This window comes from Pundamilia nyererei, unplaced genomic scaffold (genome assembly GCF_000239375.1).
Source record: "Pundamilia nyererei isolate P.nyererei 1_Seehausen unplaced genomic scaffold, PunNye1.0 scaffold00214, whole genome shotgun sequence".
Classification (NCBI taxonomy): Eukaryota; Metazoa; Chordata; class Actinopteri; order Cichliformes; family Cichlidae; genus Pundamilia; species Pundamilia nyererei.
In genome coordinates, this window is record NW_005187615.1 from 357,916 (window position 1) to 374,918 (window position 17,003).

Here is a 17,003-nt window from a genome sequence, read left to right on the forward strand (position 1 = left end):
GGATAAACTATTAGACCCCATCTAAAAAATATCTAAGAATGTTTATCTTTGATTGCTGCATATTTAGTCATGAATTTTTGATAAAGAAATAAAAATGTGAAATTAAGTTTTATGTTTTTCACACTTTACATGCAGTGCTGTGAAAAGTACTCACCCCCATTCTGATTTTGTTTTTGGCATATTTGTCACACTTATGTGTGATCCTCAATCTAAAGAAATCAACAACAAAAAAAGCAAAAAAAGCAAACACACTTCTGTAAAAACATGCTTTGGACAGATGAAACCAAGATCAACCTCTACCAGAATGATGGCAAGAAAAAGGTATGGAGAAGATGTGAAACGGCTCATGAGCCAAAGCATACCACATCATCTGTAAAACACGGCGGAGACAGTGTAATGGCTTTGGCATACATGGCTGCCAATGGCACTGTGACACTAGTGTTTATTGATGATGTGACACAGGACAGAAGCAGCCAGCTGAATTCTGAGGTGTTCAGAGACATACTGTCTGCCCAAATCCAGCCAAATGCAGTCAAACTGATTGGGCAGCATTTCATAATACAGATGAACTATGAACCAAAACATTCAGCCAAAGTAACCCAGGAGTTAATTATGCCAAAAAGTGGAAAATTCTTGAATGGCCAAGTCAGTCACCTGGTCTGTTGAAGACTAAACTTTGGACAGAAAAACCCACAAGCAAACAACAATTGAAAGTCACTGCAGTAAAGGCTTGGCAGAGCATTAAAAAAGAGAAAACCCATCATCTGGTAATGTCCATGAGTTCAAGAGCAATTATCCACAAATGGAGACACAGTAGAAGACCTTTCCAAGAGTTGCTGGCCTATAAAAATTTCTTCAAGAGGACATCAATGACACATCCAGAAATTCACAAAAGAACCGAGAACAATATCTAAAGAATTGCAGGCCTGCTATATCTGCCATAAAACTAACACAGCATTTTATAAAAAGAGCATCATACCAGCAGTCAAATATGGTAGTGGTAGTGTGATGATCTTGGAATGCTTCAGAACCTGGACAACTTGCTGTAACTGATGAATTCTGCATCAGGTCGTGCCCTGAAGCTCAAGCACGCTTTCTTTATGCAGAAGTACAATGAAACACACCAACAAGTCCACCTCTGAATGGCTAAAAAGTAAATAAAGGAAAATGAACAAAAACAAAATGAAGGTTTTAGAGTGGCCTAGTTAAAATCTGGAATTAAATTCAATAGCGATGCTTTGGAATGACCCTAAACTGGCAATTATGCAAAGAATAGTGGGCCAAAATTCCTTCACAGTGTTGTGAAAGACTTATCACAAATGCTTGATTGCAGTTCTTGCTGTCAGGGATGGCACAACCAGTTATTAGGTTTAGGGGGCAATTACTTGTTCACACAGAGCCAGGTAGGTTTTGATAACTTTTTTCCCCTTAATAAAAATCATCACTTAAAAAAATACATTTTGTATTTTCTTGTGTTATCTTTGTCTGATATTAAAACTACGTTGGTGATCTGAAACCTGCAAGTGTGATGTGGATGGATGAATATTGAACAGTTAAAAAAAAACAGCAAAAAAACCCCCCCAAGACAAAACATTTTACTACATAAAGTTCATCCTAAACGAAATCTGTACAAATAATAATCCACTTCACAGCACAGATTTTTTTCACTTCTGTTTTTTTGTCTCCTCCATGTCTTTCAGTCCTCTGTACTATTTAATTCTTTCTTTGCAACTTGCCTTTGTTTGATTTACATCATAAGGTTAATTTTTCTTTTTCTCTCTTTCTTTCTGCTCCTCTGCCAGTTCTTTCTGCACTTGATCGGATATTCTTGATCTATCCCTGTCCCGTGTTCTTTTTCTCCTGTTTTTTTTCCTTTACCTCTTCAAGTTCTGCTTATTTTACTTATCCATGACAAATTCCTTATTCTTCTTTATCAGCTCTTTATTTCCATCCTTCAGTTATTTATTTTTTATTTTTTTATTTCTCCAGTGTTTTTGATTACCTACTTTTCTTTTTTCTTTACCTTGTTAAGCGCTTTCTTCTCATCCAACAGTTTTTTTCTTATTTTACTTCTCCAAAGTCGCCTTCTCATCCTACGGTTTTTCCTCTCTGTCACCTCCTTTCTCAGGCTCTTCTCCAGAGCGTTACATTTTGGCCTGCTATTTTTGAAGGTTTTCAGTTAGCCCTGCAGAGAGGCTCTCCATCTCCTTGTTGAGTTCTAGTACTTTACTGTCCTTCTCCCTGAGCAGCTCTTTCAGGGTTTTTACCTCTTCCTGGCAGGCACTGGATTGATTCTCAGGCTCTAAACAGTCCTTGTCTTTCTGCTGGTTGTTCGTTAAGTTTTTTTCTTTCTCTGCCTCCAGCAGTGTGCTGAGTCTGTTCAACTCTTGTTGGTGTGACACTGGAAGCTTCTCCAGCTTGTCTGTTTTCAGTTTGTCCTCATGCACATTGTGGCACATAGACAACCTTTCGGCCAGGAGGTATTGGATGAACTATGTGACTCTGTACCCTGTTTCAATTGGTCATTTTAACCCTGGCGGCATCAAAAACCTCAATTAAGTAGCCCATGATATTTTCCTAAGAAATGTTCACAAATCCTCGTTTGCATCATTGATAGTTCGTCTTGGCTACAAATAAAAGGGCAACTGAAAGCAACAATTTCTTGGTATCATAGATATCTGTAGTTTTTACCACACATGTGTGAAGTATGGGTGTGTAGATATGAATTTTAAAAAAAAAGCTCCAGAGTCCTACGGCAGTCGGTGCTATTGCTCAAATGTGACTTGTTAAGATTTGTATCTGCGTCATTAGTAATTGTAATGTCAGGTGGTGGGGCCGGGGCATTGGCAATATATGCCAATATTAAGTATTGGTATACTGATAAATGAAAATTTAAAAAATAAATGAGAGATAGGAGAAATCTAAAATCATCTAAAAAACAAAACAAAACCCAACAATATTGGCCTTTATATTGGATTTTAAAAACACCAAATATCTTTATTGATGTTTGTCACAAAGATATTTGGTTATTCGCAATGGGTCCCATTCACAATAGGCTAATATCCAGTGTTTGCATCATATATATCTCAATTCCTAACACATGTTTGATTGAATGCTTAATTGGATGCTTTTCATTTTTAAGGATAAGTAAATTTTATCCACTTTATACATCTAGGTAGTTTAATTGGAAACAATGTAGTGAAACACATCTCAGCTCGTAATCTAGTAAAATATTTTTAGTAAAATACTTGAAAAGAATTAACACATTTACACTTAAAGAGTTTAATTCCCCAAATAATACAGGCAGAGGACAGAATGTGTATATGTTTACTTAGCTGAGATCATAATACATAAATAAAGACATTTTTAGCATAAGTAGATGCTGTAAATGTAGAAGTAGTTGCATTAAATTCAACCAGAATGCACAAAAGTGTGTGTGATGCTCAGCATTTGAGGGAGAGCTTCCTCAGACTCTCCGTTGATGTGTCCGCCTTCTGGTTTTGTTTGTTTGAATCCACTCGTATCCAAAATTTGTAATATGATGTAAATAGCAATGTTCAGATTAAAAAATAAATCACTTCATCTTTTAAATATATATTTTGGTCACAGAACTTGACATGAACTTCAGAGTTAATAACATAGAGATTCCAGTATTTTTTTTTAAATAGAATTTAATAAAAAGTTTATGTATGACTATGAAAAGGTGATTCCCTTGTAAGTACCACATTAAAACTTGCAACCAAAATCACAAACTGATGACCTTTTTAGTCACATGAAAATAAGAAAGTCAGCAAACTGTGGAGCTGAAGTAGATGTTAAAAGAAAGAACGCCTGTACAGTTAATCTTCTACTTCAATTTTCCAACATTTGATAGGGTTCCCCTATCTCGCTTCCTGTACCTTTCAGTGAACACAGAGGAAGAACAGACGATGCATTACATGCAAGGTTTATGTCCTGCTGATGGAAGACTCTCTCTACACTGAGCTCAAGTGTCATATCCTCCATACTCTCTCCATCTGTCTGGCCCCTTACTTAGCTTCTCTCAGGGAGTATCAGAGAGTACAGGTTTTAACTGGTGTCATGCTGACTTCCATTAAACATTTTATTGTCCCGAATAAACCCAAAATTTGGATACCTATAAATGTCTCCCCGGTTCATGTACCTTATTAAAGAAGCAAGTCTAGATTGCAAAAGCAGCCCTAGTTTAGTCTTAGCCAATATTTGAGGGGTATTTGCTTTTAGCTGGCCTCATTTCTAGACAGAGATTTTACAGAATCTGTACTCAGTAGCCATTCAGTGTGACCTTTTTAAAACTGCATGGGTCTTATTCACTGGTGACTAGAGTGATTTGCATTGTTGGACGATACATCATAGTGAAAGGTTTGTCACTTTTTCAGCTTAATGTGATATTGGGCTGTGTGTATTAAAGAGTAGAAGGAGAGGAGGGAAACAGTGATATCTAATAGATCTATGGACTCTTTGTCACGCTGAAACAGAATCAGTAAAACTTGCTAAAGAAGGAAGTAATATTTCAGCGAATGTTAATGCACATGTGGTGATGTGTTTGCGAGTTCTGCCTGTGCCACACTCTGCTGTGTGTGTTTATGTCTGTCACTGGATTGTATAGGAATGTGTGTGTGTGTGTGTGTTTGTGTGCCCGTGTGGGCGTTATTGCCAAGGCTAGTGCGAAGCGGAGCACAGCTTAATATCTATGTTTGACATAGAGGCCCATTAATAAGGGCCTGATCCGAGCTTGGTGACAGGACTGCTGACAGAGGAGGATCATGGGGAAGAATCATGCCCTGCTGAGGGAGCCTGGGCTGCAGGTAGGCCCATTCTGCCTTCCCCAGGTGTCATTACGGATGCTGGGTAGGGAGCATAGGAGGAAGGGCCACTACTGACATCTACATTAATCACCCCTCCACACATCAAACCCCCCACCCCACCATCCTCTGCACACCACCTCCTCCCACCTCCAGCTCCTAATCATCCCCACGCAGAGACCCAAACCCAGTAAGGGGATACTCAGCCATGAAAGATATCCAGCTAAGAGCTCCCCAAATACCACTCTGATCTGATCATGAGTGATGTTGCTACCTGAACCTCTGACCTGGCGCACAATTAAAAACACTTTTCTTTTTCTCCCTCGGACACGCTGGAGAAGCACTTCTGATGAAACTACACACTTTGTCACTGTCTGCATGTGATTCATAGTTTGCATTTGGATTACGCCACAGTTACATGCAATTAAAGTGTTGCAAATACCTCTGCTGGAACATGTAGCCTACAAACCCCCAGAGTCCGCAGATGCTGTTGTACACACTCCTGATCATCTCGTAGATATCACTCGGTCCACTTGGGGACCCGCTATTGATTCTCAGCCATGCTTTTATCTGCAGAAAACAACCACACTGTAGCACTTTGTGTTCGCAGCGCTTTAGTATAACCTGAGCCTCATCATGGACAATTCTTAGTGAGAAAAAAACTGCAATAATTAAAGGGTGGAGCATTTCATATGTAGGCTGATCATGTCAGTTGTTGTATTGATTTGCAAACTAATATTTTGAATACTTATATTTGCCATAAAAGTAAGTGGACTTGACCAATTAATTCCATGTCATTTGACAAGTAGACGAGGATGGATGAATGTAGGTCAACCGTCCCAATGAATGGCTCCACCCATGGATCCGTCAATGAGCAGATGTTCTGGGGACATTAATGGGTAATTATCTGATTGATTATTAGTTTTGATTTAATTAAAAACACATAATTGCACACAAAAACATGACAGAAATTAGTTTAGGTCAAAACAAATGATTCATTTCAGCATCTGGTGGTAAATTCATATATATGTTGTCTCTTTGTGGAAAATAAGGTGCACTTGCATGCTTTTAATATATTGGAGTCCTGCGTTTTTAATGCACTCGTTCCAAACCGCTGCTCCTGATTTGCTTTCCCCCCAGTGACGTAAGCCTCATTTGTTTGTGGTTACACCTCATCTGCAAGCTTTCAGTTTTTGAAATGAAAGAACTAATCAACCCAAGCAAACCTTGTTTGTCAGTAATATTATAAATGTCACCCTAATGAAAGATTTGTAATGTACTTCCAGCAGTGGAATGAAGCATAAGCTTGTATCCTGGTGTCCGTGAGTTATCAGTCCGTTGCGTATGCCCCCCAAACTCATTTTTATGTAACATGCCTTGTCCTGAGTAAACACAGCCTCCAGTTTAATTAAAATAAATCCACTTTGAGCTGATATTTAGAAAGCCACAAAATATCACTGCTTGTGCTACAGATAAAGTGATTGAGAGTGGGGAATAAAAGGCTGGGCTTGGGGGAGAATTACACTCTACTTACTTTTCCATCAATGAAGCCATACACTCCATTGTTTATGTTTGAAGTGGGCTTTTCTTTTTCGTAAATGACCTTTCTCCAGTTCCCTTTTTTCTCCCTCTCCTCTCTTTTATTTGCCTTCAACCCTCAGCAACACTGATGACACAATAAATTTCTGTTTGCCTCTTTGTGTGTCTGTTTGTGGCTGCATGCATTTGCTAGAATCTAGGACACTGGAGAGACACTGAGAAGACAGCATTTGCATGCAGCTCACAAACATATTAAAATATGAAGACAAATCACTGTGTCTGGCCAGCTGACAATGCTCCCTGCAACGAGAGCCAGCTAGCAAACTTACAGCATGTCGCAGTTCCCCGTAAGGCCTTTACAGGGCAAGCTTCGACATGTAGCTCAACAAACAAACAGAAGAAAAAAGTGGCCGTGAGCAGTCAAAGCTATCATTAAAGGCGGTGGAAGTGTTTCCTTCTGCCACAGCTATTCGATCATGTGCCTTAGCCTGTATGTTGTTTTTAGTGGGAGAGCAGGGCTTTCAAACACATCTTGGGGGCACATATGTTGGGCTTTGTTGTATGGCTGACTTTGATGTAAATCACAAAATGAGAAATCCAAGCCTTTCAGCCCACACTTCTGCTAATGTTGCGTCCATTCAGAGGAGAAACAAAGCACCAACTTGTTAGATTGTGCGTTCCATCTTTTTACACTGGCGTGCCCAGAGCTGTATTCTTTAATTTGCAAGCATGCTTATTTATTGCTTTGTGCCATTTTTGCTTTCTGAAAGTCGTTTGAATTACACAATATACTGACTGGGGAAATGAAATGATAATACTTTGGTACAAATTTTGGAAAACAGTTTGTCAGCGTAATCATAACTTTTTGATGTAAAACAGTGCATTCGGCTTGTTATTTCCTAACATAGAAGATTTGAGGTTTATTGTACATTGCGTGCTGAAATTGCCCCTTAGGTGTGGCATTTATCAAATCATGTGAATTCATCTACTTGATATAAGACAGCAATGCACGCAGTCTCCAAGTTTTCTTATATCCGTCACACTCCTGTTGGGTCTCCATATGCTGTACCATGGCTGTATACGGCTTCGTAGGCCGGTATTAAAAAAAAGAGAGCATGGTAACAAGAAGGTAGCCATAGCTGACACCAGTAGGGGGAGCTCACAGTTCATAGCTCCCCCGTAATAAACCCTGTACGGAAACATGCAGAAGGCTGCTGCGCGGTAGTTCAGACCACATACACGAACCTCCCCTCTATCTCTGACCATCAGCACATCTCTGGTCCTCCTTGTTGTTTCCAATCATGATTTGGCCATGATTAAAATTGGACTGCAATAATGTTGTTCTCTGCATTCCGTGTGTGCGTCTGCATATCTCGCCCTTAAAAAGACATTTGTGTATTTATTTGTTGGTATGCAGAGCTGCTCCTCTCCTCATCCTGGGGCAGGGCCTCGGTCAATCAGTCATTGATTTCTGACAAAGATCATATTTACAATTCTGCTTCAGTATCTCAATGGATTAATATCCTCATGCTATTCAGCTTATAATTTCCCAGCAAGTGTAATTTGCCTGCGTTCAAATATGGAATATATTGATTAGCAGCTTTATCATATGATGAATGAATTTCATTCATAAAATAACGTGATTCTTATGTTATCCTGTTTTCGTTTTCCACCCTTTTACCGCTGTTGCCTGTGCAGATGTAGTTGTTGGCCCCACTAGGAAATGTTTCAGTAAATAAGATGCTTAAACTCCTTGATGTCTTCAGATAACATTGTTCTCCAACATCCAGCCCTGTGGTGAACAATGACTGCACTTGAGGCTGTAAACGTATAAAAAGTTAAACTCCTAATGTGTAAACATTCAAATATGTGTAAAGTGGTTTTATGGCTTTATTATCCTCCCTCTTTCTCTCTCTCTGCTTGAAATGCTTATCTTGATTATCACAACTTAAGAGAGATTCGGGCTGACATCCAAACTCTCCTCGTTCTCAAACCACTAGGCTGCTCTCTCTTCGTCTCGCTCCTGATTTCGCGAACCGATCCTTGTTTTGTGCGAGTGCGTCGAGCTTCAGTGTGGTGGGCTGCGGGCTGTGCGCAGAGACCGTGCGCTCCTAGCGGCCGCGCTGTTGAAACCCAAAGGCAGAAAGAGAGGAGGATGTTGAACTGTAGAATGACTGTACATTTACAGCGCTGAGCACATGGGTCTTTCGGGAGCTGCTTCTCGCTACAATAACACAACTTTCTGGAAATGCATGATAGCTGAAGTTTGGTTTGCTGCCGAGTCGTCTCTCCAACTATGGAGACGTCGCTGAAGATTTGAAAGGTGCCAGAGACGCGTCTCAAGGACCCGATAACGAGCGGAGAAGTATAGATACTATGCTGTGTTTTCCAGTGTGGACTTAAATTACCTTTCTTTCAGACTCTGTTCGTTACAGCGTGTACAGTAGGTCATCTTGTCAAACAGCAGAGACTGCAGAGGAACTCACGGGGCAAGCAGGGATAATATCCAAAGACCGAGAGTTTGGATTCAAGGTTCGCTGTGTATTTACATCCCGCTCTGCTCCGGGTAAACTACTACTTTAAATGGATCCTCTCTGTTTCTGGACCTTAACACTGGCTTTTGTCAGTAAATAGGGCCCATCCATAACTCCTAGAAACACGGAATTGACTTGATTGTCATTTTGGACATCTTTCTTTCTGTAGTGAAATCGAGGATTTACGCGCCCGCCGTGGATGGTTAATATGCTAGTATGGGTCCGCTAGCGTTCATCCTTGTCAGTGGACTACTGTATTTTCAAGTTGATGGTAAGTTACTAAACGCGTTGTTGTGTAAAACTCCTTAAATATATTATAATGTTCTGTTCTTCCCTGACTCCGCAAGTCCCTGCCGTGCAACACCCAGTTTAAAGCCAATTTTGTTTCTCATTTATTTTACAGTTTAATTATTATAATAATAATAAGTCGCCATCAGCATTGGCTTTTGGGTGATAACATGACGAGCTTGTGGAGTTTTTATTTAAATGAATTTACATCTCCTCAGTGCTTATTTTTCATTTTCTTCTCTTTTTTCATCCACTAAAGTCGAAGCAAAAAAAACGAAGAAATGCTTAAAACCAACAAAAAAGCTCCTCCCAAGAGGCTAAAATCGGAGCAAAGATTAGGTGTATTTTCTTTTTATATGCAACAGATGAGAAAAAGCTGTTCAATATAATATAGAACCATAGCTCATACCATGACAGAACACTTTAAATGTGTTTTGAAACACTTCTGACTGTGACACAGGTTTTAGAGAAAGCTGAATATAAATGATTTCCAGGTTCTGTCACAGCGGCTACAGGTATTTCCATTGCAGAGGTGAGAGAGACCCTTTTGGAAAAGGGAAATAAAGAACGTATCAAACATATGAGATTCGATGTGGTATAAATGGAAGTAGTGCTGTATAAAACAGACAGTAGCCTAGTTCTGCTCTGTAAATTTGGGGGTCATTGGCCTGCTTCTTATATATGCTATGATTGTACAATACTCAGTGTCTGCACTCTGCACTACATGGCGTGGTTTCTGTGCTTTAGGTTTTCAGAGCTGTGGTTGTGCATTGTGGTGTAAGCTGACCTAAACCAAATCTGGAACAGTGCCACAGTTTATTATTTCCATTTGTTTGATTAATGTTTAATGATGATGTGGATTACAGACAAGATTGATTCATTTCTGCAGCCAAAAGCTCCTGCCCTCTTGATCCAGTCTACCACTGAGTGCCCAGTCAGCATCTTTATATTACATGCTTCTCAGGATTCTCTGGCCTACAAGGGAACTAGTTTAATAGAGGAATTAAAACAGCTTCAGCTAGAGAGTTAATGTAATGACTCACAGCAATCATCAAAATAGGACAGCTTAGGTGACGGAAATCGTGATTGGAATGGGTCCAACCTGTGACTGGCGAAACGATAATCGGTATTAAGATGTATTACCTTCAAATTCCGTGGTCTGCTTTCATTTTAGTGCTTCTTTTGAAAAGGACACACCTTTTTTTCAGTCGTCTTGCACACTGTCTGCACATACAATCAGAGGCTTATAATCAAAGAATGAGAAAAGAATACTTCTGACAAGTCTCGTGCTGGGTCATTATATTATCATACGTGAGTGATGATTCACACATATGTTTGTATTGCATTGTTTGCTCAGCTTATCCATATGTGAACCAGTTTTTTTTGTTGCCCCTGAATGCAAGAGTCTGTAAGGTCCCATTTTTTCTTTTCTTTTGCCTGTCAACCCACGCTTTTGTTCCTCACAGCTGCAAGTTTTGGTTCTGAAGCGTCTTAGTTCAGTGTCCACGTTTAGTAGTTTGCAAATCAAGTCTCCTTTCTTCTGGGAATTGAATTTTTTTTCCCTTTGGCCTTTTTTGGTGTTTTTTACTCTGTTCAGCCACTGGTTGCTAAGCAGTAGCTGATGACATTGCTAGCTGGACAGAGAGAGAGAGAGCACATCTCCCAGGGAGCAGTGGATCTTCCCAATCATTTGCCTGTCACCCTCCTCCCCCCTCTGTCTTGCTCTCCTATTCCATCCCAGCAGAACTCACCCATCACCCAGCCTTTTAAGAGGTAATCTTAGGGTCCATGGAGAGGGAGGAGCTTCCACTAAGAGTCCACTTGGGCAGACAAAAAGGCCTGGAGTTGCATTCACTGGGCTGCATAGCCAACAAAGCCAAGACTTGTGAATGGCGTCAGTCACTGTTTAGTGTGCTGTGATTAATACTGCTAGTGTGCAGGAGAGGACTGATACTGGGAGGGAATAGGTGGAGAAAGTGGATGTGTGTTGGCTGTTGTTGGCCAGAGTTGGAAGACATTTAGTGACCCGAGACAAGTTGTGCATCTGAAAACAGTTTTACCACAGTGTGTGGGGTTTTTTTGTATGAAAAGGCCCACTGCAGTAGGATATACTTTCTGGAATACACATGTCTGCAGCTGTTTTTGTTATCTTACAAACTCTGCTGTGCTGCTTTTGAAGCTGGTTTAGAACATGCTTTGCATAGTGGACATGCACTCCTGACCCTTTGCTATTTTGAGATCTCCTGCATGCCTGTGTCTGATGTAGGAGCTGCTGACATCACATTCATCCTGGGTGATACACCAAGAGGTGCTGAAATAAGGACCAACTTAAATATGTCAAGGAGGCTGTTTAGATGGCCGCTTGGGGATGGGGTCGTTTCTGTGGATAGTGTGTAGTTTTTGATTCACCAGCGGGGTTGGGGCTTCACTAACGCTGAGTCAAGAGAAACTCAAACCAGGAGAGCGCGCGTGCGCGTGTGTTATGGAAAGGAGGAGGGACAGAATGGGTGCAATCAAATCTAAAAACTGAGAGAAGAGTGGTTTAACAATACAATCTTTTAAATATAAATTGCAAGGCTGATGCTTTATTACCGAAGAACACTGCAAACTAACAACTCTGTTGATGGTTATGATTAAATGAGAGAGGTTTATAGTGCTGGCCTATAATGGAAAGTAAGCCCAGATTAAAATAGTCTAGGTGAATGATGAGGCAGGCTGAGGTCATTGTGTAAGAGCCATTGCGATTCGTGCCCCAAATGTGATTGTTCTGCTCGAGCTGGCAGTGTTTAGGCAGTGTTATTGTAATTGCGGTTCATTTGCTGGAATGGGGTTGCTGTAATGGTGAACCTTCATCTCAAATGTACAGGAAAGTCCCCTCTCTACTGTATCCCATAGTCTCATCACTGTCAAGGAAGTCGCCTTGCTCTTCGCCATGAAGCGCTACTGTTTATTCTCTGATTAACATCAAAAATGAGTTAAGACAACAAGACTGAAGCTGGTAATCATAATACAAAGTGACCGAATAGGGAACGAGGAAATGGGATGCGGTGAGCACTTGTCCAGTAAAAATCAGCTTCCTGATCCTTTTGTGCCATTTAAGTGATAAGTGTTACTTGGCCGGTAACGTTGTCATGTCATCTCCTATGATGTTTTAACAGCCAAGTCTGGCTGCTCAGTGGTTCGTGTTTCAACAGCGATCACTTCACACATTCAAGACGTGATAGAGTAAAGTTTGAGCTCTCCATAATTCTTTTAAATCACAAAAATAATGCCATGTGATCACTGAGATATAAGAGGATTCACAGCTGTTTTAAATTCTTGAAACACGATAGGTAGTGTCTTTGCATTTTCATGGTGCAGATGTGGGAGAGAAAATGTCAGCTTCAGACAATGCACATGGCTGGTTTTCCTCTAAGACCAGCAAAATGGAGGGAAGGTAATGCCACTTTTCCCTGTTTTACCTCCGCTTTATTAAGCCCCAGTCAAGCATACCCCTGACATTTACAGAGCGGAATTGCACAGAGAAAAAGACAAAATAACTGAGAGATTACAACAGGACCAAGTAGAGGTTTAACACTGTTAGGTAGACAGCTAGTGTCTTTCCTCCCACAATATATATATTTTCAGATCTTCCCACAGTCTTGCTCTTCCCCTGTATCTCACGTACACACATACTGTCATTGCTCAGGTATCCCATCAGTGGCAGTGTCAATGAGGGTGGAATTCAAACAATGAGGAGTTTATTGTACACCTGTGATAGGAGCATAAAGTGGGAGTGTGTTTAGGTTGGGGTGGGGGAGGAGTGATATGATGACTAGAGATGACTAAAGCAGGTAAAACAAGTGGTAAGGGCCTTCACCTGTCTCACACACCTGTACTTATAGAATACACACCTGTGCTTACCGCCTGGGCCCCAGAGCACAGATATAAGCCTCAGTCTGTTCTGTCATCGTCTTTGTTTCGCAAACAGCAGATTAAAAGTTGTAAGGGGGCCAGCAGTAAATAAAGGTGCCGTTATATAAATCAGGATGTGCAGGATGTGTTACTCATTTACACTGTGGAGTTGATGAGCAGTCCTATCAGGAAAAATGTAACTGTCGTAAGAGCACGGCAAAACAACATGACATAAGGACTGAGTATAACAGAAGCCGGTAGTGATGTGAACATGGAAGGGACTCAGTGTTTGTCTTATCTGTGTTTTCATGTTCCAAGCTGCACTGAAATGTTGTTTGGGGAAAGCATTTATTTACTCTGTGTCCCGTTGCCCTCACCCTGCCCTCTGTTTGGCTGTCTCGCAGCAACCTTCAGATAGGAGGAAGGGATGTCAAGGTTGAGTGACTCATGGAAGTACATGGAACTGTATAATCCATGCTTTTAGGATAAAGCCCCCCTACACAAACACAGATACACAAATCCACCATAAACTTACAGACCATACAGATCTATACTGGCAAACATAAAGTGATTGCAGGAGGATAAAGCAAGAAGAAATAATGCACAATTAAAACATTGGGGGGATGTATGTGTTTTTAATTTTCGACGTTTTAAGCCAAAAAACAAAACATACTCTCTTGTTCTTCATTGTTAAGACTTTGTGTGACAGTTGTACCTGAGCTGAGTATCTCACCAGTGTTTTAAAGATGAGGTCAGGTCTGGTGATAAAAATGCATGAGCTGTCTCGCAGTGCAAGACATATGAAGATGGACAGCCAGAGTACGACACTCAAGCACACATCCATCACGCGCAGCAGTAGTCCAGCACAGCTGTAATGCTGCTCAGAGTGGTGGAGCCACTGAATAAGTGTCTTGTTCCACCGTCTTCATCTCCTGCTCGGTCTATGGATCACCTAGCCATGACAGCTATCCAGCTTTTCTTACCTGAAGCTAACTGGAGGATAAAAACCTTTAGAAATACAAAGACTCCAGACTATAGACCATCACCTCATTAGAGTAGTGTTTCAGAGCAGAGGCTATCACTTTGATGATGCACAAATGAAAAATGCACGCATCTCTCTCTGTCAGTACTGTAGGAACCTGTTCTTGCCGTGTCCTTGCTGGGAAAAGAAAAAAAATGGCACCCCACTGCTTTGTAAACCTAGTCACCGTGACCCGGGGCGAGTTGATTTACTGTATATAATGACTCCTGGTGAGACTGGCTTTGTGGTTGAAGTTTCAGTGTGGAACGTGGCATCAGCCAAGTGTCACAACCGTTTCGGTGAAGAGGACAAAAGCCCTAATCACATCCTTGAACATTTGAACTCTCCACTTTCACTTCCAGGATGGTGGTGATTTTTTTTTCTGCATAGCTGCTCCCGGGCATTTGTCACTGAGAGGCTATGCAACACAGAGCCAGCTCCAGAATTATGAACTGCTGTAGGAGTGTGCGGGTAAATGTGTTTTGGAAACACTATTAATAACCATCAAAGTCTTGTTTTGTGTTAGCGTGGATACATGGGCCTCAATAAACTGAATGAGTCCTCTTCCACTTACTGCTGGCACCCTTGACCCTGTATCCCAAAGCAAGACCACACTAAATGTCTTGTGGTATAAAAATTTAATAAATCTTATTCTGACTTGCTTGGCTGCACCTTAAAAAAGGAAGTATCAGAGCCGGTGCTTTGCTTTCTGAGTTTATCGGTTGGATGGTGTGGTTATAGCTCTTATTTTTCATGTTTCCATCTGGAGTTAAGCTTATCTAAGGACCACTGGGGTGCTTGACATGCAGGGAGGACCAATGAGTTTTTATATTTCCTTGCTTTTTTTACAACTTGGGTAAGAAATCCTCTTAAAAAGATTTTGGGTTTGACCTCTGTCCTGTGAAATAATATCATTCGTTTTGAGAAAATACTTATTTTTTGTTTGTGCGCTTACATAGGAGGCTCAGGTTAGTTATTTACCTTCTGACTACCTGATGTCTCTGTGTGACATACATATGCTCATCCTGAAGAGGACTCAGCTGAATGAAATGCTTGTGGTTAGATAGCAGAGAGACACCGTTTCTGAACACATCACATGCCTGGTTTTGACTTTTCTATTTAGTCTCTTTTTTTTGTTTTCTCCTAAAAAACTCCACAGCTAAATTTAAGTTAAATTAAGGTTTCTATTATTTGAATAGCTTATTATTTTGAGTGCTTTATGAAAAGTGTGTCAGTATCTCCCAGCCTAACTGTAGGCAGCTAAATAAGTCTATTTAGGATTAGTCAGTCCACTTACTGCAAAGTCACACAGTCACAGCTCAACACCATGTGTCACCTACACCCTTCTCTATCCCCCTCCACATTTGATCAAAATCTATATTTTTTAATTTCTGTTAACACCTGAAAGTGATTTTGAGTCAGCTGTCTTTACAATTACACGCACTCTGCACACACGATATACCATGAAAAGATAGATCTAAACACTGCTGCTTTCTTATCTAATTTGTAGAACATTTACAGAGATTAAAATGACCAAAGAAAATTGGACTCTATTACGATTGCTTATTACTGATGATCATTGCATGACTGGAGCAAGTGAACATTACCTTAACTGTAAGGGATTCTTTGTAGTGGAATAGGAAGGGGAGACTGGGCTGGAATTGAAATCGTTGAGTTTCCAAGCACACAACTTTAATATCAAGGTTACTGTCATGGTGCAAAGCAAAGGCCAACAGTCAAATGCTAGAGCAGAGGCTCTTCAAAAGGATCTGCAGGAAAAAAGAGAGGTTTGAAAAAGGTGGGGTGGCGCAGTGAGCTACACGCTTCACTGGCCCAGGAATCGGAAATCATTTAATCTGCATCACGCAGTTTAGTATCCCTACCAGTGGCCTGACAGCCCCACAGAACTAGCACTGTACTCCTTGTACTAATCAGTCCATACAAAGAGAGGAAGCAGCACGCTTGTCAACACTTTTCCCTTTACAATAAAGCAGTCTTAACTGTTTTTACGTTATCCTGCTCTTCCTCCTTTAGTATCTTGTTGCAAGTCAGCGATCTCCGCTCTTTTGAGACGAGGCAAGTGCTGAAAAGTGATAACATCGCCTTTTCTGTGCATGGATACTCATAGTAGGGTGGAGAGTAAGAATGGGGGGAAAACAAGGTTGAAACTCCTTGAAATACAAGCAATGTGAATCAGCCCTTTGCAGTAAAATCAGATATTCTGTTTCCCACAGTTATCTATTTATATATTCCATTTGCATGGGGGAGAGAGTAAATACATGGATGCAAAGTCAATTTGACCCCACCTCGACATTGCCTGAAATACACTCAGAATGGAATTCTATCTGATATTTGTTAGAGGCAAGCATGGATGCATTGAGGGGTTGGAAGCAGCTCATAGAATTACCCCTGTGTTTGCTTTCAAAGTATGGATCCTAGCAGGAGAAGAGAGGAGCAGTATGCGGAGCACTGAGGTGGAACAGACTCCATCATGTGAGCCAGTTACCTAGTTGAAACCCCTCCCTCTCTTGAAACAGAAGATGAAGCGGAGGAATCTGCTCTGCACCTGTGAACACTCTTCATTTCACTCTGTGTGTCTTCAGTTTGAGGATTCTGCTGTATCGAGTGGCTGGCCGGATGCGCTGGACTGGGCTGGGCTCCAGCAGATACAGCAGGATGTCTCCAGTGACACCTCACTGAGATGGGCTGTTTGTCTGGTATTGGAGTATACTGGCGCTCATGCGCTGTGACGCCACTGACAGCTTGGCATAAAGAAGATGAATTTCGGGTGCAGAACGGGCTGCTTGGAAGTGTCACGGCAGGGCCGGTGCTGAGGCGTAGAGGGCCAGTAACATCCGTCTTTCACCATCACCAGTTTCCCCCTGCTGCTTTATCGTATTTCCC

The 17,003-nt window shown here is 41.1% G+C and overlaps 1 protein-coding gene across 12 annotated transcripts in view; it reads left to right on the top strand.

The window, feature by feature from the left end:
- The window catches only part of robo2 (roundabout, axon guidance receptor, homolog 2 (Drosophila)), a 258,827-nt gene that overhangs the window by 96,492 nt on the left and 145,332 nt on the right, over positions 1-17,003 (top strand). The window contains exons 1-2 of one of the 12 annotated variants that reach the window (XM_005748126.1): positions 8,339-8,928; positions 9,066-9,167. The exons of 9 other annotated variants lie outside the window; for them this stretch is intronic. In XM_005748126.1, coding sequence (XP_005748183.1) covers positions 9,113-9,167 — 55 coding nt within the window. In that variant the 5' untranslated portion in view covers positions 8,339-8,928; positions 9,066-9,112. Of the gene's footprint in view, positions 1-8,338; positions 9,168-17,003 lie in introns of those variants that run through there. 2 more of the 12 variants (XM_005748127.1, XM_005748125.1) reach the window with 2 other exon arrangements.